This window comes from Ornithodoros turicata, chromosome 6, assembly GCF_037126465.1.
Source record: "Ornithodoros turicata isolate Travis chromosome 6, ASM3712646v1, whole genome shotgun sequence".
In the NCBI taxonomy this organism is placed as follows: Eukaryota; Metazoa; Arthropoda; class Arachnida; order Ixodida; family Argasidae; genus Ornithodoros; species Ornithodoros turicata.
In genome coordinates, this window is record NC_088206.1 from 72,814,463 (window position 1) to 72,838,701 (window position 24,239).

Genomic DNA, 24,239 nt, shown 5'->3' on the forward strand with positions numbered 1-24,239 from the left:
AAAACACATTTTGAATGCGGATATCTTATTTAGTTTTGTAGCAATGTAAGTTCGAAACTGGGCTTTTGCAGACGGAAGAAGTAACACGTCATCACATTGTGGCTACCACGTGACCCGATATCTGACGTCGTGTCTCCTATTTTTAGCGGAAAGGATGATGTCACCATTTGTATAGAATTTTGGTAGGGCTTCCCTCAACCTTCATCCATCGTTGATGATTCATCCGTTGGTTTGGTGCGGTGAACACCATTAGTACTGTCCCAGCACTGGCTCCGTCCGAAGTGATAAAAGCAGGACTTGGTCATCGCGGACCTCGCAACGATCTTCAACATGTACTCCACAACAACGACAAACAGTGAATCGTCGGACTTGCGTATGTCCGTCGCCGATATTTTATCATCGATGGCGAACGGATTACCAGACACGACAGTTACGACAACGGTAAGTGATTGGCTTGTTTTTGTTACCTTATCGTATCGCGATTTGATAGCACGTAGCTAGGACTAGCAAACGTTGTGCTGGCTCCGGGTGGGGGACCGATTTTTGTTTGCTATGTTGTTGACAGCGTGCAGTACGTGGTGCAGCGGAGACAACTTTTTTTCGTTTTCGCCGATCAGACGTCACTTCTGCCAAAAGTTGTGTCGTAGTTCTGTAAGTTCGATCGCGAGTATGCGTTCTGGAAACATATCTGTCTGCGGGAGGCGAATAATGAGCTGTAAGTAGCCTACCTTGACAACAGCTGCATTTCTAACTGCCATTGACATTAGATGGCATCTCGCACGTGCTTTGCTCAGCACGTAAACACCTTCATATGATTTGACGGTTGACACGGCACACGTGCTCGCCGTCTCGCGTGCAGCACATTCTCTTCATTGCATTCGATATTACCAATAAAAGTACCAAAAAGTTGACCAATGGTAACTGGGGCGGGAAGGTCGTTGTGGCACACGTTCGTGTGTTTGGCTGGTGGGTGGGGTGCTTGCAGCAGTAATTTTTGCGCGAACTCTCCCTAAAACAGAATTTTAGATTTCTCAGTTTCATTTGCAATATGATATGGCTGTTGCTCGCACGTCGGGTGTCATCGCAGTTGCATTGTGAGAGTTTCATTGTTCGATATCATAGCAAGACGATCTCTGGAAGAAAGGAAAAGTTCAAGGACATTGCGAAACGAATTGTTGTGTGCGGTTGCCAGGGGCACTTTGCGGAGGGACGCCTTTCTATTTTGAGACTTGGGGCAGCAATCGCGCTCATTTGCAGAACGCAAGTTCACACAAGCCGTTTGCAGACGACAAGGTGAAAGCAGTGGTAGCAAAGCGGCGCTGCTTGTTCCTTGCACCTGTAGCACACGTGACTTTGGTTGCGAATTTTGTCAGTTAACACATTTCCGTTTTTAAAAAATGCAGTTCAGTGCTTGGGTAACCGCGCTCATTTGCGGACCGGGTTTCAGAAACCGGACACCATGTATCGGGTGTAGCTCTTGCATCTGTTGTACGTGGATTCTGAATCTCATATTTTACCACAGAAGGAGCCGGAAGGAGTCGGGGGCGTTGTAATTCCTTTTGTATGAGTTCAGAATTCGTGAGTAATTGCCAAGTGTACACCAGATGGTTTTCTTGAGTCACCCATTTTCCGGTGACACTCTCCTTCCGGTGAAGTGTTGGGGGCGAGGCAGTGCTGTAACCCGACTCATCCGTGGAGTTTATTATTTTGTCGTTATATTGCGTCTCCTCGCCAGGAAGAAAGGGACATGTCTTATGTTTTCTCAACAGTTACAACATACAGCTGCCATAAGTCCCAATCCAAGATAAGCTCGCTTGTCCCGATATTTACGTTTTATCATCTGCCCGGGCAGTTCAGATACCGCATTCCACGCGTTGGACCTCCCAACGCTTTGTGGAGTTTCGTAGATTTGCACGTCTTTGAGCGTTGCATGGCATTTCCATACTCGAGATAAGCTTTGCACAGCAATGTGCAGATGTTGTATTGTTTCGCTTCAGTGGCTGCTGCTGACCAAGCTGTCGGTGGGGGAAGAATTAAGCTGGCGCTCGAGCGTAAATTAGGGTTGCCCCTCCCGATGGGGCCCGTCCCCAATCCGGGACGTCGCTCTTGTGGGACGGGGGAGCGCGCGGGTGCTCGGTGGGGGATGGGTGCATCTCTAATCGACCACCACGACGGTCTGAAAGCAGTTTTCTTTTTTTATGTTTTGCGATTGCCTTATCTTGGGCTGGGGTATGTAGATCACGTTCCGCTGGACAAGTAATCCAGACAATTTTTCTAGTGTTTGACATCGGGAGACAAGGACGAATGAACATCGGGTTTATAGTAGTTGTGTAGGACACTTTTTTTTTTCTTATCATTCACGTTACTTCATATTTCAAAATGCCCTTCACACTTATCCCAGCAACATTTCAGCCTACAGCAACAAACTGTAGCTGGGCAAGTAATAATTTAGTTTTCCCCTCAAATTATTTGGTAATTGGGGGACCATAAAAACACTTCTGGGTCATGTCTCCTCAGTATAAACTGCCATATTTCCATTGCGACTGTTCTCCAAGTGCAGACATGTCCTTTGACGGTACCGCTGTGACACTTGCTCGTGCTGTAGCGTACTTTGGCCTGCGAAGTAACATCTTGCCAACACGTCTCGGAAGTTGCTGTAGCGCTCAGCAATTAGTGCAAGCAAGGAAGCGTGCCCGGGCATCATGCACGATTGTTTACGGGCAAGATCCCATTGCGTCATCCGACATGAGATGTCGGTGAAAGATGAAAGTCACTGAAAAGGTTAGCCAGCTGTAAGGATCGAACCCACATCTACATCAGTTTCTCTCTTGTTCATGAGATGTCGGGTTCAGCTTTCACTTGTTTTTTTTCTGTCCCGTTTGTTGTACACGTCGCAAGGAGGTACCTGTGTACCCGGCGCGGCAATCTTTTTCCTTCTTTTTTTAGTAACGCGCCAGAATGGCGATTAATACGGCACGATCTGGTTGCTGAGACGACCCATTGCGTTTCTTTCTGTTGCCCCGCGCACAATCGTTTGAGCGTATCAATCGCAGGACTTGCCCGGATAGCGAAAACCGGATTCTCCTTATCGAACATTGTGGTATGGGAGGTCATGTGACTTATTACACGTATTGTTCGCTTATCAAATCGTGGAAATGCGGGGTGGACCGTTGCAAGTGAGTGGTAATTTAGACGACACCTTTTAATGAGAAAGTTCGACACGTCACATGTGCTCTTGTACCGCGGGGTTCTTGTTCTTATCGGAAGACTCGCAGATGGAGTAATGTGTGATATCGACTCTCAAGTGTTTGCCGGGATACATGACCATAGAAGGTGTTGAGTGGCCCGCATCTTCGAGCCCGTATAAGGTCAGTATTTGACCATCTCTCACCTACGTCTATCAGCATTACCATCGAGGGAAGTTTTTTTTTCTTTTTCGTTTTTTTTACGAACCGCTTATTGTATTCGAATTCCGCAGCATGACTACCGTAGTACCGATGTCTGACACGAAGATTACTGAGTAGTCGTTTAAAATACCGTTCTTAAAAAGAAAAAAAAAAAGCATGTCGCCGCATGGAAACTAAGTCCTACATATCACCATAAGCGTCCACTGTAATCAAAGCCTGAATGAGTATATTTTTTATCACGTCCGTCACGAATGCGATGTTTACTCGAATCTGAAACTCTCAACAACCCGGGACTTGTCAAGTGAGTTGAGGACCTATCTGGGTAAGTGTGCGATGGACCACGGTGTTTGCCTACGAGCGGCTGGAAAATCTGGGATTTACAGAGTGTTGCCAAATTTGGCAACTTCACTCCCAATTGGCTACTTTCCAACTGTTGTGGCGCATAAATTTGGGCGATGGCTACTTGGCTATTTTCTCGTCTGGCTGCTTAGCGGACAGCATTTGAGATCCATGTTGTTTTCCACTCTATGGTTGGGCTAGTTGGTACATATCGACTTTTACGGGCGTTTTAGCGCAAGACAACGGGAGGCGAGTAGACAGAGCGAGCGCTACAGTTTACCGATATATTTGGCGCGCACCAAATTTGAAGGCTATTTCCATGCGCGGCGCTGGGCGTCACTACACGAGGACACGCATACAGATCTTGCCCTCACGTTGAATAACGAAGTATGGTAGGTTCATTTCTGTCCTAACATAGTAGTGGGTGACACAATTAGACATAGGACAACCACAAGGCCCGTTTGCATACTTCTCATTATTTCATCTCACTTTTCCGTGGATTACATTTCTTCAACTGCCATCATTCAATTCATTTCTCTCTCTTAATGATGAACCTCCTCTCAGTCGGTATGATGTCCTCCGGATTCCTTTCTCCTTTTGTGCTGGGGTTGTAACTCTCAGGTGGGTAAAATTACCCCACCGACCCAATGCTGGGATGCCGATCATTATCGCAGTGGTCTAGTGGATTCACATTACATTAATTGCCACGAGCTTTGACGTGGCAGTGGTCATGTTGTCTTTTCTGCTTATGTTCCGCGTAAAACGACTTAACTACTCGTTCGTAACTATGTATCGGATGCGTTCTGGAACATACGTGCTAAATTTAGCTTACTGAAGCTTCTTTCATATAGCGCGATACACTAGCTACTGAGGTAAATTTGCTGTATAGCAATACTGCGTGTGCTCTACGTGGTATGGAGCTCTGCACAATTTTCGTGCTGTAAAACATCACAAAGGAGCTGAAAAATGAAACACTGACCAAAAGGACACAGGACTGGTATTCCCCGAATAACGCGAATGAAAAATGTGTTCCATGCGTGTATGTGTCTACTCTACATGCATGTCCCGTTAGCATCGTTTTAGGGTGTGTAACTTAGCAAAAATTGAACAAAAGGGGGAAGAATTAAAGAAAGGGGAGGAATGGCTCCGGATAAATCGCTGGTTATAGGAACCGCTCTTCGAACTCTGTCCTCTCTATTCAGAACTCTAACCTCTTATCGTACTCTCAACGTCGTATTTTCGAAACAGTACCTCGAGCTTTAATAGTGCGCCGATGATTATCAAATAGCGCGAGTCGATAAGAACGCCGTCGCCTTGATCTGCAAGTTCACTTTTCCCCTCCACATTTGATTACATAAACCTCGAGCAGGAAGCAGCGGGACGAGTAGTTTGCGGTGCTCCACCAAAAATTACCCGCCTTCCACGATAATAAATCCGTCCAACTCTAAAAAAGAAAAGCCTGTGGTTGTTTGTAATGATAAACGGCGGCAGGTGAGTGGGTTTAGCCCCGCCTCGACGGGCCGAACCCATTTTATATTAGGCGAAAACAAGATAGAAAAGAAGGCGTTGGTCCCCGTTTTGTAAGGGCAGGAGAGACGTCGTCGGCGTCGAAGAGATGTGGCGCCGGACGGTTCCGCGAAATCCATGCGGCGCGACGCCGCCGGTGGCGTTTGGGACGCGTCTGACGGGGCCTCGAGAATCGATCCAGGGCCTGGGTCTTCGGTTGACACTCTCTGTATGCGGCGCGTGTGGCGACGGCCTCAGTACAGGTGACTAAGCTGCAAGTACAGACGAGTTTTTTTTTTTTATTATTATTGTTTTTTGTATCAGTGGGTGTCATACCTGCTGTGATTCACTCACTCTGCTACCTGGGTCGACAGTATTCTTTTCTTTTCTTTTCTTTTTTCATCTTTTTCATCATTTTTTTTTAATACAAACGACGTGTCCAGAGTGGACACGGTATTCGTGGTGGCTGTCATTCTAAACGAATCCTACCACCGGTATTAGTGAGTTTTAGTGTACCGTTGATAAGGTTATCGTGTCTATCGGAACCAATCGCAGTGGTGCGTGACTCGGAATCTTATCCACTGATTGGTTCCGGTTGATACGGTTCGACGCAAGCCACCTTATCAACGGTCTGCTAAAACTCTCTATTCTCTCGCTTTTTTTTTAAGGCTGTCTTCCCAGAAGGATGTCTACATAGTTCTCCCTGTAGTCGGACTAAACGCGTACTACCCGTCGGCTCAAACACACGGTTGCTTCGCGGCGCTAACGCGGTAAAAGCGGAAATAAAATATGTCTGTCGTACGTTTTGACGTCCTAGTCATCCTCAAACTCAAGGTATGAATCCTCAGTCTTCGTCACACCCAGCTGGCTCGCCTTATTCTACTTTCAACTGTACTTTTTACGAAGGTACTTTCATAAATGACTTCGCGGAAAATGATCGATAGTGCGCTTGCATCGTAATTAAGTATATCAGTGGGGGCACTGTTTCAGTCGGATAAGAGCTCAATCACATTAAATGATTTCTTGATGCTGAGGTTGCGGGTTCGAATCCGGCCGAGGATGCCACGACCCTGGTGGTCGCATGCAGGGGACGAGACGCTTGGGCTTGTAGAACGTATCCACGGGTCGAGAGAAATCGTACACTCCAAAGGGGGAGTAATTTTGAAGATTGTCATAGCCGTTAATTTCTTCCTGGACTAAATGCGAGGAAGTCTTTTGGAGGCTATTCGTGACGTTGGGGAATAATTTCAGGGACCGATGGCGAAAAAATAATGAGGGAGTAACTTATCGAGGTAAAATCATAGAGGCCCTTTCATTTGCTTACAATGTATCGTTTCGACTAGCTATAATGTGATACTTTCGTGATTGCGTTAGGATGTTTTTGTCCTTTTCCGAGCCTCGTTTCCCGCCCCTGGTTTATGTTTGCTTATCCGATAAGCCCATGCGCAACAGAAAAGGAGGAACTGCTGTCACCAAAAAGATGCGAGTCGGCGAGCATAGCATCCGTTCGGAAGCGGGTTCTATCGGCCAGTGAGGATGTGAAGCTGATAAAAATTGTGTCTCTACACTGTTTTTCTTCCTTCCAATATTGCTCTTTCTGCGTGCAAAAAGTTTAGAGCAACTTGCTGTTCAGCTTCAAATACTTTACATATCGTGGAAGCAGAACTTCTATTATGCTTCCTGACCGTCACGTTGTTTAGTATTTGTCCCTGGTAACCAGTGATTTGCCCCTACACCCCCTAACTTTCTCACCTGTGTACCCCCTACAGGGGTTGCCCTTGTGATATGAGATTTAGACATACTTATGTCGGTAATGATGTGTTAAGCTGTAATGACGTAACTATAATAATGACCCCCCACAATTTCTTCCCACACCCCTCCATCCTTGGGGTTCTCGATAAACCACTGCTGGTAACCACGAAATCGAGAAGAGTGCTTGTTTGTGTGTTCCTTCTAAGTTCTCTTGACTCGTTGGCTTTTTCTTTTTTTTTTCTTTTTTTTTTGTTATGAATCCTTGTTACCAAGCTTATCCTTATCCTTGTCCCGAAAAGCCGAACCACCGTACACGGTGCTACACTACGGGCTTTCCCTTTTTCCCACCAAGTTTGAGCAGTCCTCGTATTCGTTGTCCGCCGTTCGTTCCTGCATTCCTTAAAAATAAAACCAGCTACGGAATATGTTGTTGAGCTAAATTGCGCGTAAAATAACATCCAGTGTCACTGTGAAGCAACGGGGCAACTTTTTCTCCGTCTTCCGCGGCTGTTAGGTGTCCGGGAGCAGAGACCGGGATTTCCCAGCAGACCCCAATTTGTTCTCCGCGATCTCCTTTCGCGTTTCTTCCGTCACTCGATCGAGAGCCGGACGTCAAAATATTGTCCTTCTTCTGGCTGGGTATATCGCGATGCCCCCCCTCGAATCTTTTTTTTTTTCGAAGTTTTGGATCGTCAACCACATAGGTGAATCCAATAACGCAGACACAGGAACGCGGAAGTGGGGCACTATTTATACCCCCGAAATTATGAAAGGTGACCAACGCCACAAAAAAAACAAAAAGAGAAATAAAAAGAAAGAAAACGGGACTTTCTCCTATTTTAGAAAACGCTGAATATTCCCTGGAGGTCCTTCTTGTAGGGGGAGGATTTTTGTAGTGTCCCAGCTGCTCCCGAACATGTAACTACGCCCCTGTCTAGCGTAATATGTTTGAAAGCGCGTTGCAGTCGAATAATAATAATAATAATAATAATAATAATAATAAAACCTTAAGCATTCCCATATCAGCAGCGGGCTGAATACGCCCAGCTAGATGAGAGCGACAGAAAGAGACAAGATATGCGAGAGACGATAACCGAATCGGTGCGTGACAAAACATACACCTCCGTAAACAAGGAGATTTCCCTGAAGCAGGCCACAAATATGGGCGACACAAACACGGAAGCCGCGAACGCCAGAAATTAACGAATTCAATGAACTCAAGGAAAATGTGCTAACGCCTGGAATCGAACCCGGGTCGTCTGATCTCGGGTCAGACATGCTAACCACTACAAGTGTGACTCGTGGTGTAGCGGTTAGCATTCCTGGCGTCAGCACCTTTTCTTTGAGTTACTTGAGTACTCCTCTGTGTAGATAATGTGGAACAAAAAAGTATGTTCGGAGCAACGATGTTTAAGTGTCCTTTAAGAACGATTTGTGTGTTTCATGTTATGAGCGTATGACACAAAACTTCTACTACTACAAGCTAGATGCATTGTTGTTCTTCGAGACGCTGTTACTCTGCACGTTCTTACGCGGCGTTTCGGACGAAGTAGAAAACCGCGCTGCCCCCCCCCCCCCCCGCCCCCGCCCCCGCCCCCGCCCCCCAAATCATGTCCCATACACGTGCATTCGATATCTGAGTGCGTGCACCACTATATCAAAATCACGAGCTGTCAGAAGCGATCGCAACGGAAACGCGCAATCCAGGTGCAATGTTGCCAGCTTGGGATTGAATTTCGTCTAGGCCGGCTGTTCTCAACGTAGTTGTTGCATCACACCGGTGAGGCAGTTGAACTGAAGTGAAATACCTTGTGGAGATGATTTCTCTGTCTCTTTTTTCTTTTTTTATTACGGCCGTGTTACTGGTGTTACTATCTTGTATTTACGTGTTTCTTCACGGGCCTTGGTCAACAACTTGGTGTGTATGTTGCTCTGAAAGACGATATAGTTGATGAAAAGTCAGCGAGTGCTGACATGGGACGAGGTCACCATCAACTTGGTAGCATTTTACTAGTTGCACGGTTGCGTCATCATCAGCGAACGTTGAATCCTGCCGAATCCTCGGGTGGTCAGAACTTATCCTCGGGCCATAGTCTCGCGACGTAAAACCGCAAATTATCAACGTCATCATTTTCCGAGTTTTTATAGCACTTTCTTCGTCTATTTTCGCTCATGTCTCGCGAACTGCACGCATCATTTTTGCCCCTAGTGAAAAATCTTGGGCCTTGAGATTTCACCTTCACAAACACGTCTCATTTGTTTGCTAGGTGGTCGTTTCCGGATTACCGAGAAGGATGAGAAATCTCGAGACCCCGCAAGTATTCTGATCCCCCACGAAGCGGCCATCCGGATCTCTGAGCAAATCTGTTCCGCGCGCAAAAGGCGACGTTCGCGCGGAATGACCACGTGCAGGCGACCACGCAGCAGCACCGCTACGCTACGCGCCTAACGAACGTACCGTTCATCTTGACCGCAAAATTATTCTTGGAATCGGTCGATTCTTTGTGACGCGCTCCAACAACCCTTTCCTAGAACGTACCGATCCTCTCCTCTCGCTAACGGCAGTAGTTGTAGTATATGAAAGCTCCGCACTGCGTTTCTAAAAAGTACAAAAAACGCGCACGCACACACAAAAGAAAAAAAAAAAGCCTTTTCGGACACTCCAGTACCGGTTTTCTCAAGGAAAAAGCGCAAGGGAGCAGAAAGTAGGACTCTGACGTCAATTTCCTACGGCTTCGTCGACGCAACGCTGCGCCTAGCGGCGAAGCGGCGCTTATCGACCGAGTTTGTTTTTAAAAAGGCATAGCCGCCGCATCGCGGCCCTTCATCACTTGCCTACGAGGCGTCATGGAGGACGAATGGGTTTTCGGTTCGTCTGCTATGGATGACTTCGTGTTGCGCGACGGCGACTTCTACGCCCACAGTGAAGTCCTCAAACCGACGTCCTTCGACGATGTCGAGGTATGTTAGCGTATCGCGATGAATGAAATTTTCGGCATAGTTTTGGCATGACTCCGTCACGTGACCGAGGCGGCTTGTACTTGGGGCGAGCGGAATAAACAAGCAGACGACGTGATTGCGCGTTTCCGCTGCAATGCTTACGCAGAAGCGCCAACGTTTCTTGGGAGTTGCGTTCAAGTGTCTTCCGGACTTAGTTTAGTTTGTCTCGTGGTGTACGGTGCTCCTGGTACGGAGATAATCTTTGATTTTTCTGTGAGAATTTTAATTTCAATCGGAAGTACTTTACTCGCGGTGTCGGCTGTCGCACAGGAGGTATGTTCGGTTTGGTCCGGTGTGTGCGTCATGAAGGTTGTTATTCATCGTTACGGGGAGTTTCGCGGTGCAATATTGCGATGGGCCGTGTTCTGGAGGCTTCCATGAGATTGTCTATGTGAGCGTAAAACGTGTTGAGGCCTGTTCGACGGGGTTCGTTCTGCGTGGGATTGCGCGCAGATTGCAGATTACATGCCTTGCTCGCGGTACGGTCTTTTCCCAATTGATTGTTTCAGTACTTCGCAACTCGATCACATTCTTCATTTCTGTTTTATTTGTCGAGTGCCAGTTGTCTCTGGAGTTTGAAATCAGATATAGTTGTTTATCTTGCTGACGAACTTCTTGTCAAAGTCTAGAGAGCCGTTCGCGTTCCGTGCATTCCTTTGGGCTTTGTTTGTGGAATGTAACGCTACATCCTGCATAAATCGCCGTCAACTGTTTCTCATTCCCGGCTTACTTTTCGGCTAACTTCAGTAAACATTTGAAATCCATACTCCATATTTTTCCGGAAGTGTGCTTTAGTTATCATTATAGCACTATGCATATTGTATAGTTTTGCAAAGATTATGCTCGTTTATTTTGCTTACGCACATTTTCCACCAACAGTATTCAACATTCAGCAACGGCCTGACATCGGGCATTCCGACACGTACCACAGCTACGCTGACTCCAACGACTCTAAAGAACATCGAAGAATCTTTCCTCGAGCTCCAGTCCATTCCTCCAGCTCCGATGGAACACCAACACCAAGCAGGCTTTGTGCCGCCAGTAGTCAACATTGCTCAGTACCAACAGCAGCAGCAGCAACAACAACACGTAGCCGTGAAGCAAGAGATGGATGACGAGTGGATGCCAGCGTGTGCTCAGCACCTCAACAATGGAAGTGGAATCTCTCTTCCGACGACGACAGCATCTTCCACGGCCACACCAGTTACAAAATCTGGCAGGAACGGAGGGCGCAGGCCTAACAGAAACGAAAAGGTTGGTTTTCTCTGGTGATTAGCGTAAAGCTGAGTCATAGACGAGCTTCATTTTGTTCCCATCGTTGCACAAGTACGGATGAACAAACTAGAAATTAGAACCAGCAAGTTTGAACGCGTTTTAAGCAGGTTTTGATTGAAGGCAGACCCGTCAGTTTGTGCAATATTCTTAGAATTGAATTTGAATAAAGCGAAACACTTTGGTGACAACACTTTTGGCTTTGTTGTTTTTCTTGCTCGTGTATTTTACCGTGTTCCCCTGTTTCGATCCACACTCATTGTTGCACCCGCTTTTCCACTACTTCAGCTGAGCCCGGAAGAAGAAGAACGTAGACGTGTGAGGCGAGAACGAAACAAACTGGCAGCTGCACGGTGTCGAAAGCGCCGCCTCGACCACACCAACCTTCTTATCAAGGTATGCAGTGTGAGATGTGTTGGTTGTGATAGTTAAGAAAGTAAGATTTTCACGGGTGCTCGTGGTCCTTAAAGATTACACAGCGAGCATTCGACTAGCATCACCAGGTCAAATAATGCGCTTAAAAGGTGGGACAGGTTGGGACGAAAGTTTACGGAACACGCGTGCGCCGTACTTTTTCTTCGGTGCAACACCCTAGCGCCCACCGGAAGCGGGCGAGTTCACTGTTTTGGAGGGGTGGAAAGATGCGCTGTTAGCGACACACAGCGGTAGCTTCGACATCCCAGACACTCCCAAACCACACTGGAACTATCGCTAAAAGCGCATCCTTCCACCCCTCCGAAACAGTGAACTCGTCCGCTTCCGGTTGCCGCCAATAGTGTCGCACCGAAGAAAAAGTACGCCGCTCGCGTGTTACGTAAACTTTCGTCCCAACCTGTACCTGCAGGAACTATCACAAAATATAGTCCCGCAAAAATTTGCCTTATAAGGTGGGATACAAGACACCCTGCCCATTATCAATGCATGAGAAGGCTCCCCCATATTCTGATTCCCCCGTATGAACTTGTTGTATTGCACCCCCATCTTACCCAATCACCTCCTCATCCCCAAAAAGGAAACTGAAGGACTGGAAGAGAAACGCAGCTCCCTCCAATCTGAAATCCAGCAACTCCGCAACCAGAAAGAGGACCTGGAGTTCATCCTGGAAGCCCACAAAGCCACCTGTAAGGCTTTCCAGTCCAAGGGCCAACTACAGACCTCCGACAGCAGCAAAGCCCGCATGAAGTTCTCTCGACCCAACTCCCTCCCCGTGTCTTCGGCTTTTACGAACTTTGACGGCAGCAGCGCCCTCAGCATAGCGCCCACCACAACATCCGTGACGTCGATCGCCAGCGAGGTAGCGGGCGTCCCGATACAGACGCCTTCCGCCGGAATGTTCAGCTTTGAGTCCCTCGTCGAAGGCACGGGGCTGACGCCGTCGGGGACGACGCCCGTGGCGGGTTTTTCGCCGATGATCTCGTGCGGAGGACAGCAGCGGAGTTCCAGCAGTGACCTGTCGAGCCCGGACACAATCAACCCACCAAAACTAGTCTCGCTCTGACGTCCGGAACGTTGGTTGGCGTAGTTTCTGTTGTGTGTGTCTGGTTGAGTTCATCTCTGCTTGGTTAATAACTTGATGGAATCTGATCTAAGGTACTGGCGGCGGCTGCTGTCTTCTCGGGCTTGGTTGTGATAGTTTTGGCCCTCGAGTATAAAAATTGTCTAGGTAAAAGAATCTTGACTTCCGTGATGAATGTCGTCGTAGGCGAAATGCAGTCCGTCATTTCCCTTTTGCGCTGATTTATTTTTTTTTTTTTATTTGTCTCTCGTAAAATGTGTAACATTCTTTTAATAATATGGATTTGGAATGTTGCTGTAACATTTTTAGTGTTGTAGAAGGAAAATTTGGACAAAGGAGACTCGTGGTTCATTCCGCATGAAATTTCGCGTTCAATCGTATTATGGGCATTTTTGTGTAGGCTGTCCTGCTTGGAGGAGATAAATTACCAGACAGATTCCTACTGGACTTAATTGCACTTTGGATTTTGTGCAGATTAAGTAAGAACTGTGGAGCCCCTGGCTTGCGATCATAAATCGTAGACACTAGCCCGTTGCTCTGGAAAGACAGCTGCCGCCCAGGCCTCCAGCTGCGATACTTTTTATTAAGACTTCCCCCGTCCCCTTAGCATTCGTGAGTGATTGTATACTGCTATCACCATCATCATCAACTCCCACAATCATGTTCTCACAAATGACTATCATAGGCAAAGGAAGTGATATCATCGTTGGCAGCCGTTCTAGACAGTGAAGCACTTTTTTTTTTTCTTTTACTCTACGTGCCTTGGAGAAGTATTGTCGGCAGGCCCCAGCGAGGCCCACCATTCCGAGGCTGGCATTCTGAAAGAGTACCGTATTTGACACAGCCTTCGATATTGGAGAGCATTTTGACGAAACCTCCCAGTGAGACTGATATCATCATGTGTGTAACACTAGTCGACGATGCAGCAATACAGGCGCTAGTTGATGACTGTAGCTATTGGGGAAAATTAGCGATATTTGTGAGCATATATAAGCTTTTTGATTCTTATATACTATAGGAGCAGGGGTGTAACAAGTTGGGGTGGGGGGGGGGCTTGTATGTATGGAGCCATTTCTTCACAATGGCTCAGGTTGATTCGCTGAAGCGCTGAAGAAATGTGATCACCATTTTGCCTCGTTAATGTCGGAGCAAAGATAGTTTCTTTTTTTTTTTTTTTTTTGTGCCACCCCTGTCACCCCCTGAAAAAGCGCTCTAGCCATGCCCCTCAATAGGAGCAACGTATTTATTTCTATTGCATCAAATCTCTGAACCCAGCATTGCTTTATCTTTCCAGTACGAACAATGGCGCTAAATTCATCATCCGTAAATAAAATTACGTTGCATATTATGGCCGGTAGAGCCAAGCTCAAGTATTTCTTTTAGTAACTTCTTTATATATTCCTTATAACTTCCATAAACCCGATAATAAATTGGGAGTGCACTGTCTCCAGTACACTTGGTACTTACATGTGTCTCCGACTAAAACAGTGTCTTGAATATTTCCCACGTCTGGGTGCTGCGTAAGCCAAACTTGCATCCCCATACCAGCAAGATGCGAGATTCTGTACCTTTACCAGTACAATTCCCCAATAGCTACCAAGTCAATATTGAGAAACTGCTTATGCTCTGATTGTGTTTTTGAAGAACACTGCGCAAATGCTTTGCTGTGTTCAGCAACATATATTATTGTCTACATAAATATACATGCTATAATAAGATGCTCTATCCAAATGTGTACTATGCAAGTACTAATGGAACTGTTGTGCCATTGTCAAACATCTATGACAAAGCTACTTTATTGTACTATATTGCAAATGAACGTAGGATAATATATTGCACGTTTTTTATAATAGATCTTGAGCAATAATGCAGCAAAGGGTGTAAGTTTGATCATGGTTGTGCATCTACTTCGGAAATGAGTGTCACAATGCTCAGGTGTGTATGCGTTGAAAGGTGATTTTGATTGATTAGTTCCGATTAATCATGAAAGACAGAGGCACTGTTTTCTTTTCTTTTTTTTTTTTCCTATCTTGCCAAAGATGATGTTTTGTGCTAGGTTTTGAGAAGTGAAGTCACTGTCATACTAGGCATGTGGTGCCCTTAACTTATTTGTGGGTAATTTTTACGAGGCTTGTATGTCATTGGCCAGTTCAGCGTCATTTGGACAAAAGGAGTCTGTCCAAGCTTTCACATTGCATTTAGACATCAATTTCATCTTGTGCTTGATTGCTACAAAGAAGTCATATTTTTATACATGCACACGTGTGTATGCAACTTGAAATTCATGTTCAGAATAAAGCTGATGATAGTGTGCATTACATTTCGGTTCTGTGTTTTTATGCAGGGACGTCGAAAGTTCCTCACAGCAAGGGGGGATCCCTAAATCTAACCCAATTTAACCTAACCAAGAGGAGCCCTTGATGTTCTTATTAGAAACTACTCGCCATGCAATCCGACGTCCGATCGAATAATCTTTTCCCCCAGTTCCGATGACGAGCAATTGCTCGAAACGTTAACAGATGCTTTTAACATCTTTTTCCTTTATTTTTTTTGCCCCCAAACTGTTCTCCCCCTCCTTGGTACATTAGTCCTTTCGTTGTCCAGATGGTACAGATGAGAAATCTGGTGTCGGGACGCTCAGAGGGAAAGTTTAGGGTGGGGGGCGACCGCCCCCTCTGCCCCCACCTTGCGACGCCCCTGTTTTTATGGGATTTTATTCGACTTTGGAGTCTTCACCGACTAGGGAATTTCACCTGTGACGTCAAAGGTAACTTGGTAGTGTTGGTTTAGCAACCATTTTGTGGTGGTTATTCAGCTTCATGTTCGGCTTGCTGCACTTGGCATATTGCACGTTATTGTGCGCAAGAATAACAGACGCCCGTGTGACAACGAAGAACATGTACAACAACCTGACAAACAACTCAACTTTCTATCCCGTGTACTAATTTAGCATGCTATTCTGTATATAATACAATATTTTAAAACAGAAAATTGCGTTCCTCACCTAGCAAACGCGTTTGTATATGTTCGTCTGCAAACGTTGTGTGAGTCATCTGGGTTTTCCAAGATGGCGCATTGGCTTTCGTTTTGTTGATGGTTGATAGGTTCTTTCTGTTTCACATTACGCATACACACAATGTAGATATCCTATACCTAATATCTATGTAATCACAAATAAGTATACACCTGCCCTACCTGTAATAACCTCCTATTCGACCTAAAGTAACCTCTTCCGTGTACCTCAACCACCACAACGCTTCAATGGACTTCACCGAAGGGTGGGACGATACTTGCTCTACCGTTGGACTAGCTGCGAGATCTGGTAACTTAACAGAGCTTAGACGTCTCATCAGTGAAGGGAGGCCCGTCGATGTTCAAGACAACCGCGGTTGGCGGCCCCTGCACGAAGCTGCAGCGAAGGGCAACGACGTCGGTGTCGTCAAAGAACTTCTAAAGCATGGTAAGCGTCTGTCTGCGTTGCACAGTTTCATGCCGTGCTGTGATATACGTGCTGTATTTTTACCCAAGAATCAACGGACGTGGACTGGGTGACCTACGAGGGCGAAACTGCGCTTTTGCTGGCTTGCAAGAGACTCAAAGGAAACCTGCTCACTGAAGTTATATCTGTCTTGCTTGAAAGTGGAGCCGACGCAAGCATTGCCGATAATGAACGAGACAGCCCTCTGCTTGCAGGTGAGTACCCTAAGCCTGCGTTTGAGAGATAGCCGCGCTTGCGTTTCTGCGTTTTCCCCGTTGCAGCGCTCACATAAGTGACTATTTTAGCTCTATCGATAGCAGAAGCTTTTTCTCAAACCATCGTCTGTTGTGGTTATACATGTTTCACTAGGATGCACGTCACTATACTTTGTCTGGAAGCTCTTGCGTCTCACCTCTAGATTCGTTAATCATCCCTGGTAAATAATTTAATGTTGCATCATTCATTTCAGCCTGCAGAGCTAAATCTGCCGATGCGGTGCGTCTCCTACTTACGAAAGGTGGTGCCGACCCAAATGAAGGAGACTGCGGAGGATGGCATCCCCTTCATGAAGCCGCTTCCCAAGGGGACTTGTCGACTCTTCGTTGTCTCATCGGGCAAGGATCGGCCGTCCTGGATGTCCAGGACGAATGCCGTATGACACCAGTCTTTGTGGCGAGCCAGCACGGTCACCTTGAGTGCTTGAAGTGCTTACTAGGGGCGGCCGAAGAAGCTGGTACGAGCAATGCTATGGCAGCCGTAATAGCGAAATCGCAGCATCCCTTTTTATTTGATGCAATTTGCCAGGAAACAAATCTCTGGTGGACGTCGGGGCAGAGGACGGAGCGACGCCCCTTATGATTGCTGTTCAGAATGGCCACCTCAACTGCATGAACTTCTTGTTGTCTCGGGGAGCAGATCCGGACAAGAGGACCACTGACAATGTGACGGCGTTGCACCTGGCAGTGCAGTCGAACGCGCTAGAGTAAGCACTAACTAACAGCATTGGAAGCCGGTACAAACTTCGTTGTTTCGCAGTTGCTTGAACGTGCTGCTAACCCGAATGGACGTGCAGAAGTTCATCAGCGGTTGCCTGCTCACGTTTCAAAAGCGGAAACGCCCCTACCCAGGATCGCCGATGTTATCACCCCTACACTTGGCTGTCGATTGGGGAAGGTAGGTGCACAGCCTTTAGAAGCGAATTGCTACAGGGACCTGCAGTACTATCCATTCCTGCGTTTCACACGTAGCCACGGCTGTCTGCAAGCGCTTCTCGACGCAGGATTTCCGGTGGACGGCCTCCTTTTGTCAGCAGACTTGCCTGCACAGCGGCTGCCTCTCGGCGGACCTCCCCGTTATGAGACGGCTCTTTGCTACGCGGCGTTGAAACAGGAGATTGTCTCCATGGAGATTCTCCTCGCGGCTGGAGCTTGTCCCAACGCGATTTCTTCGGAAACCATCAGCCCTCTCTCTGCTGGTGAGAGCCACGTGGTTTAGCGCATTCTTGGATGGCGACCAAGTTATAAGAAACTTGCGTGTAGTTACTGCTTTTTGTAGAAGTACTCGTGAAAGTTTGAAAAACAACTACTCCTTGCGTGTGATGTGACTGCTGCGGATGAAGTTGTAAGGAGTCGCATTTATAGGTCTTTATTTCATAAATGGCGACCGTAAAACAATAACAATAATACATAGAGCCTGAAGTTCTTGGGTTTAACCCGATTCTTCCCCAAGTGCTCTTCTTCAGTGCTTGGAACGACCTTCCCCAGTCTATCGTAGCTAACTCCGACCTTTCAGTTTTTCGCAGCCAGCTGGCTGCCAGTTTTGGTGTCTAATTTCCCTATCATCGCATATGTTTTCATAACGTTTTCACATAAGTGTTTTTTTTTTTTGTTTTTTTTTTGCAAAGTGTTCAATTGCTTGTGTTCTGTATCATATCTCGCTGATGTAACCTCCCCCTCACACAACCCCTCCCCGAGGGCACGTGAGGTATTGTCATAAATAAATAAATAAATAAATAAATTAAAGGTTGCCTCTTTAGGGCGAGACACGATTTTTACCCAGCAAATTGCCCTCGCTGAGACATCTGTAGAAATGCACACTAACTCGTTTGGGAGCAAATGCAATACAGCGTCACCGTTTGTACCAAACCAGTACAATTAGTTCGAGTGCAAATATAGCATGCTACAAGTTTTTTTCACTCAAATTCGCACGAATTTAGAGCACACGTTTAGTTACCCGAATTTAGAAAAAAAAAAAAAAAAACAATAATAGGAACTCGGTTACTATTCTTGCGAGCTAGCTGTAATTCAGTTACTTCATTGGAGTAACCTACCCGTGAGTGTTTAAAACAAACTTTTTGAGAATTTCCCCGTTTTCCCTTACTCCAAACAGCCCTCACCAGTCCAACAGGCAGGGAATTAAAGCTCCTCCTCGAACACGGAGCCGAGCTGAACTACCGTCGTGAGGGGTGTGTTCCCACCAACGAGTGCCTCCTGGTTACGATTGGAGACTACAACTGCCTCGTGAGAGCCCTGAGGCTGGGGCTAGACCTGAGACTCTGTTTCGGCTCTGACGTCGACGACGACACCGAAGCTGCCAGCATAGCTCCCTTTCTCAAGTGCGTAAGCGTATTAAGGCTTACCCTTCCGTGCACGACGACATTTCGCGTGTTTTCTGTCTTTCGCAGTTCACTGTTTCATCAAGGCCAAAGTCAGGAACACTGCTTGAGGGTATTCTGGGTACTCAGGGTCTTCATGCAGTCGCAGCCTGTCCTCCAAGACATTGCGTCTGTAGCATTTAGAAGAGCGAAAACTGCATTTAGGTCCACGGTAGACACTGCGGCGTGGGTTTCGCTATTAAACAGCCTCGGTAGGTACCCAAAGACTAGAGACGGAGGTTATTTCCGGGGGCGGCTCTTACCCCCGCTCAATTTCTGTGGTCGAGTAGCGTTTTAATTGGCGTTAGGTGGTGTATACATAGGGCCTGACTTTTTCGGGTTAAACCCGTATCCGCCCAATATTTACCCCCCCGAACGAAATCTGTAAAATTCGGGTTTAACCCGAATCTACCCGGAAAACATCCGGGTCGTGTGGCACGCTCATAAGCGTGCATTAAAATAAAGTTTGATAACATTACTAAACATTAGTTTCATGTTAAAACAAATTTTTATTAAACTGAAACAAAAAATCACCCGAATTCCTGATGACAGAATATGCTGTAACGGGATTTAACCCGAATACACCCGAATTTTCAAATGAAAAATATCACCCGATATTTACCCCCCGAATTTGGCCAAAAATAAAACCCGAAAAAGTCAGGCCCTATGTATACAGTATGCTCTCCAATGCGAGAACCCCTCAGAAAAATCCTCGATCCACCCCTGGCTATATCGTGTGAGTAAAGTTCGTAACTTGGACATGCCCATAAGCACAGCGCATTGAGCAGCTCTAGCAGCCCCAAAACACTGTCCAAGTGACTGTGTGTAACCCGTGTTACTTTGGTATTCTTTCATGTGAACGATCACGTGAACCTATTACTGCGTATTAGCGAGGCTCGCATAAATCTTGCTTGTGCGCTTGCACTTTGAATATGGGGAGATCCTTTCAACTCTTTGCTCACCTCCTTCTCATCCGATCTTGGTATGACGTAGTACAGAGCACGCAACGGAAGTGTGTAGTTTCCCGTTCCCATGACGACGCCTGTAAACAAGGACGTGGTGCAGCGAAATGCTCGGAACGGAAGCGGAAGTGTTATGGCGTAGAGCTGTAGAGCAGCCGGTCACTTCCCGCCTATTTCATAGAGCTCTCCTCGGCACCGCTTGACGCCACTGTCGCCTCGAAAATAAGGTTTTTAGAACTCGGTAGCATAAAAAAATATTAGGATGAGTGAGGCAGGACTTTTCATACGAAGTGCGTGGAGCGACACGTACGAGCCCCGCCAGAGAAAAAAAATTATATCAGTGCGGTGTCTGGACCCACGTATAAAAAAAACAGCTTTTTTTTTTTTTTGTTCTGGTAAGTTGCTATAATTTCTACAAAGTCAAGGGGTCATCAGCGTCAGAGCCGTCTTCTAGTGTTTACTGTCGAGAGCACGAGTAGGATATTATTTTTGGTTCTACCCCTGACATTGTTGTGTGCGGATTCCTCGCTGCTTTGCAGACAAAGTGATATCTGCAACCTTGTACTTCCAGAGCAGCCACTGTCGCTTGCGTGTCAGTGTCGCATCACCACTCGGCGCCACCTTCTGTCCATCCATGGCAACTTCTTTGAAAGTGCCTTTTTGCGCATGAAGCTTCCATCGAGAGTACACGATTTTCTCATGTACAGCGAGCTTGGTTTGCCAGATGTCTGGGCATCCGGTTAAGTCAAAGTGCCCACACACGTCTTCGCATTGTGTAAGATATGTGTAATTCATGTTGCACGTGGCAGCTGACGAGTTTATCTTCGTTACGACGTGTTGTATAGATGTGATGTTATTTTGTAGATTTTGTACATATTGTAAGTCTATAAATGATACAAGTATCAGTGTGTGTCTGTTATGTTGGTCGACGGTGTCGTCTGATGTGCTGTGTGTGGGCGTGCAAAAAAATTGGGCGTGAGAACAGTTGAAATATGGCAGTCGCCGGAGAAGCTATGTAGATATCGGCAGGATTTGAACCATACATGTCTCGATTAACAGTCGAGTGCCTTGACCAATTAGACAGAGAGATGTGTGGTTTAAATCCTGCCGACTGCCATATTTAAACTGTCCTGTCCGCAGACAACTTGGCAAGTACACTTTTCACGACACTTTTTCTGTGGAGCTTTGTAGTGCACAACACTTATGCAACAAAACAAATTACCTGTGACGTGTGCATGGAGGGGAAACATACGGAGAGCACATATATAAATTTTAAGCTTGATTTCAAAAATATTTTTAATGTTGTACAGTCTCTTTAGACAGTGCTTCTGGAAGAGGGGGGGGCTCACATTTACCCTCCCCCAGGCAGAAGTCAACCTCGAGACGGCTGTGCTGGCATGTGTGTGGGTGTTAACAGAGGGGTTGTTAATCAGGGATTGAGCAGACCTGTAAAAATTGCTCTTCAGAAGTAATAACTGAATTACAATTGCAACTACATGCTCATAAATAAAGTTTACTAAAAATGTGATAGTTCAAATGAAATTAGACGGAGATAAGCAGACTACAGCGGACGAGCGAGAGACGAGTGGTGGAGAGGAGGAAATCGGGACGGAACGAGAGAAGAGATCCATCGGGTGGCGAAAGCGTCGAGACGTTTCGATGCATGTTTCGATGAAAGTTTTTATTATTTTCTATCTAATCTTTGGACACCCCCATGTACCTTCGCGAAAATAAACGTTTTTTTTTTCTTTTTTTGTAAATCGACCACGCTAACAGTAGACATGCTGAGAGAAGCACGCACACAACGGGAAGGAGCGTGGAGCGTCTCATACCGTCGCGGCTGTCGTCTGCTTGCTCTAATTTTGTACACGTGCAGTGTGGTTCTGGGGCTGTTCTGAGGTATAATGTTTGATATCTTTCGAGCTTTTGCAATTATTTTTTGAAATACTTACAATATATGATTCGATTATTTGTCTGTACAGTGCATGAAATTACGAGAAAACGATATCGATAACCGGCCGCAGACGAGAGGACCGCATTTGGTTGTGTCATGGCGGTGTGTTTGATATCGAAAGTGTCTGGAGTTCGCGCCAACTTTGTAATTTCACAACGAATACCGCTAAAAAGGCTTCTTTCTGCCGGAGACACTGCGAGTATAACACGTACTTTTAGTGAGGAGGATGTTAAAACGTTTTGTAAGCTAACCGGTGATAACAACTTCGTGCACACAAGCTTAGACGCTGCGCGCCAACAAGGTTTCGAAAAGTGCATCATTCACGGGGCCCTAATTAACGGGTGAGGCATTTTTTTAGTGTTTTGATGTAGTGATTTTTAGCGTACGCCACATAAAACGTGTAGTATATGAATCAATATTTGCTCATGAATAGGCTCGTGTCCGCTCTGTTGGGAACTAAACTCCCCGGGCCCGGCTGTGTTGTGCTGAAAGAAGTGCTGGAGTTCCCAAATCCTTGTGAGCAACTTAGCATGCATCTGCATGGATTCTGCCCAAATACTCACTATTGCTTCCATTTCTAGTGTACGTTGGAGAGGAGGTTACAGCGTTAGTGAGCGTCACCTCTGTCAGGAAATCGATAATTTCCTGTTCGTTCAGATGCAACGCAACCGGTAATAAGGCAAGTTTCTTTCATTTTTCAAAGAAGTGCTTTTCTAACGTGAACGGATGTGTTGACAGCGAAGGCTTTTGATTGTGTTTAGGAAGTTATGCACGGCGAAGCTAAACTTTACATGACCAAGAAACGGGACGACATCTAAATACAAGGTGAATATTTTTCCGGTTTCTCAACATGCGTTCACTTTCACTGTGCGGTGTCGGTGCTCAATTTGTGTTTGTTTTTTGTTGTAAGTTTTGTTTCGATACATGTACACCTTTTACTGCATTGCAAAGGTGGGTAACTAGAGACGGGGGAACCCTTCTGCTCCGTTACCTGTACTCAGTGGTACTGTTATCCATGAGGGATGCTAAGCATTCTATGTACAGATGTCGCCGCGCCTAACCGTAGCGTGGGAGTGCGTGGCCTGCTTGCATGCAAGCGTCACGGTGGATGGATCATCCGCTGTGGAGTAGCACCTAACGCTCTCGCCCAAGAGGCACGCCAACTGTGTGCGTGCGTTGTCTACCACGCTTGATCTAAATGGCGGTTTGCGGAAGGGCGAGCTTGAGGGGCACAACATTAGGAAATAACTCTGAGGCGTACGGAAACGCTGTAAGTGCACCCATCTTTGCTTAGAGCGTTCCGTTCAGTATGATGTGTGCTAGAGCCCCGCACGGGCCGACTTTACCCAGCCTGGGCGTACCGAAAAATGGCTGTCGACAAACTCTTTATCCCAGTTCCTCCCCCTGACCTTTACCTCTTCTTCTTTTTTTTTTTTTTCTGCCAATAAATCCCCCCCCCCCCCCCCCCCCCCCCTCACCAAGCTTTGCGAACCTGATTGTGAAATACATGAGGAGCAAGGTGAAGTGGCTTTGAGAATGTTCTAGAGGGTTCAATCATACACATAAGGCAGTGTCCTTTGCTTGTCTTTGCAAATATATGCACAGGAATGATGCAAGCGTATGGTGATATAAACTAATAGTCGTCCATTGTGTGGAATTAGCTGCGTGACCCAGCCGAGCACGACTCTCGGAAACACGTTTGTCGGCCCCGCGACGCCCCTGGTGGCGTATTTCGACAGCCCGAGGCACATGGCCAATAACAAGCCCGGTCCAAGGTCCTATCAGTGAAAGATGAACATGTACACGCTACGTCTAGTAGTTTGTACCGTTTTTTTTTTTTTTTCGTGCGTATAATCTGCAGCTTACCTCTTTAAAAACGTTCGTTGGAAGTCCACTGCAGCTTATCTGAGGAAAATTTCTCCCGAAGCTTATCACCCGGCATAAAGGAGCCACTCGTACGCGACTCACATGCCTTTGAGGGTGATTGACCAGGGGTTCTCATCTCTCTTCTTTCTTGTGCAAGGTCAGGGCTGATCCAATCACTAAACATGCCCTACGGGCCCTCCCCCATGTCTTTCTCGGTCACCAGGAACCTCCTAGAGTCAACGCTCTACAGTATTTGGGACTTAGTCGTTGCTGGGAGTCTAATAGATCACCGATTACAGGAGTGTGCACATGACTTCTGTGCACTGGCACAGCTACAGTGTTGAAAGTGGCTGTGAAGGATAGTCGTTGCTATCAAAGCAGGACGATGTTAAATGCAACATGCATATCTGAATGTAGAGAATTTGTGGATTTGCGCAAATAAATCTTCGGCCGATTAGTGTACCTATCCCGTTGCGTTAATTGCAACATATTTCCGACGTACAAGCTGCGGCTAATACGCGTGAAAATATGGTA

At 46.5% G+C, this 24,239-nt stretch overlaps 3 protein-coding genes across 6 annotated transcripts in view; all 3 read left to right on the forward strand.

The window, feature by feature from the left end:
• The first annotated feature begins 136 nt into the window (after positions 1 to 136).
• Positions 137 to 15,112, forward strand: LOC135397315 (transcription factor kayak-like). Of its 3 annotated transcripts, none has more exons than XM_064628812.1 (4): positions 137 to 441; positions 10,884 to 11,258; positions 11,565 to 11,672; positions 12,289 to 15,112. In XM_064628812.1, the coding sequence occupies exons 1-4, from the start codon at positions 331 to 333 to the stop codon at positions 12,772 to 12,774; spliced, it is 1,080 nt and encodes a 359-aa protein (XP_064484882.1). In that variant the 5' UTR covers positions 137 to 330; the 3' UTR covers positions 12,775 to 15,112. The 3 variants fall into 3 exon arrangements, with proteins under 3 accessions (XP_064484882.1, XP_064484883.1, XP_064484880.1); XM_064628813.1 differs by lacking the exon at positions 137 to 441 and adding an exon at positions 3,160 to 3,368; XM_064628810.1 differs by lacking the exon at positions 137 to 441 and adding an exon at positions 9,790 to 9,965.
• Positions 15,113 to 15,842: 730 nt separating this feature from the next.
• Positions 15,843 to 20,790, forward strand: LOC135398327 (ankyrin repeat and SOCS box protein 3-like). Its single transcript, XM_064629744.1, has 9 exons — positions 15,843 to 16,252; positions 16,321 to 16,485; positions 16,740 to 17,003; positions 17,075 to 17,252; positions 17,306 to 17,443; positions 17,518 to 17,744; positions 18,659 to 18,884; positions 18,954 to 19,135; positions 20,457 to 20,790. The coding sequence occupies exons 1-9, from the start codon at positions 16,054 to 16,056 to the stop codon at positions 20,627 to 20,629; spliced, it is 1,752 nt and encodes a 583-aa protein (XP_064485814.1). The 5' UTR covers positions 15,843 to 16,053; the 3' UTR covers positions 20,630 to 20,790.
• A 1,808-nt stretch (positions 20,791 to 22,598) lies between these two features.
• LOC135397317 (protein numb-like) overlaps positions 22,599 to 24,239 on the forward strand; it is a 59,038-nt gene continuing 57,397 nt past the window's right edge. For both annotated transcript variants that reach the window (XM_064628816.1, XM_064628817.1), the window contains exon 1: positions 22,599 to 22,664. The gene's annotated coding sequence lies outside the window, so the exon portion shown is untranslated. The remainder of the gene's footprint in view (positions 22,665 to 24,239) is intronic.

Bases quoted from the DNA above. Each gene is read 5' to 3' on its own strand.
- LOC135398327 (XM_064629744.1), top strand. From the start codon at position 16,054: ATGGACTTCACCGAAGGGTGGGACGATACTTGCTCTACCGTTGGACTA. The intron at 17,253-17,305 runs GTAAGCACTAAC...GTTGTTTCGCAG, and splicing joins GTGCAGTCGAACGCGCTAGA to TTGCTTGAACGTGCTGCTAA. The intron at 17,444-17,517 runs GTAGGTGCACAG...TTTCACACGTAG, and splicing joins TTGGCTGTCGATTGGGGAAG to CCACGGCTGTCTGCAAGCGC.
- LOC135397315 (XM_064628810.1), top strand. From the start codon at position 9,852: ATGGAGGACGAATGGGTTTTCGGTTCGTCTGCTATGGATGACTTCGTG. The intron at 9,966-10,883 runs GTATGTTAGCGT...TTCCACCAACAG, and splicing joins CGTCCTTCGACGATGTCGAG to TATTCAACATTCAGCAACGG. The intron at 11,673-12,288 runs GTATGCAGTGTG...ATCCCCAAAAAG, and splicing joins ACACCAACCTTCTTATCAAG to GAAACTGAAGGACTGGAAGA.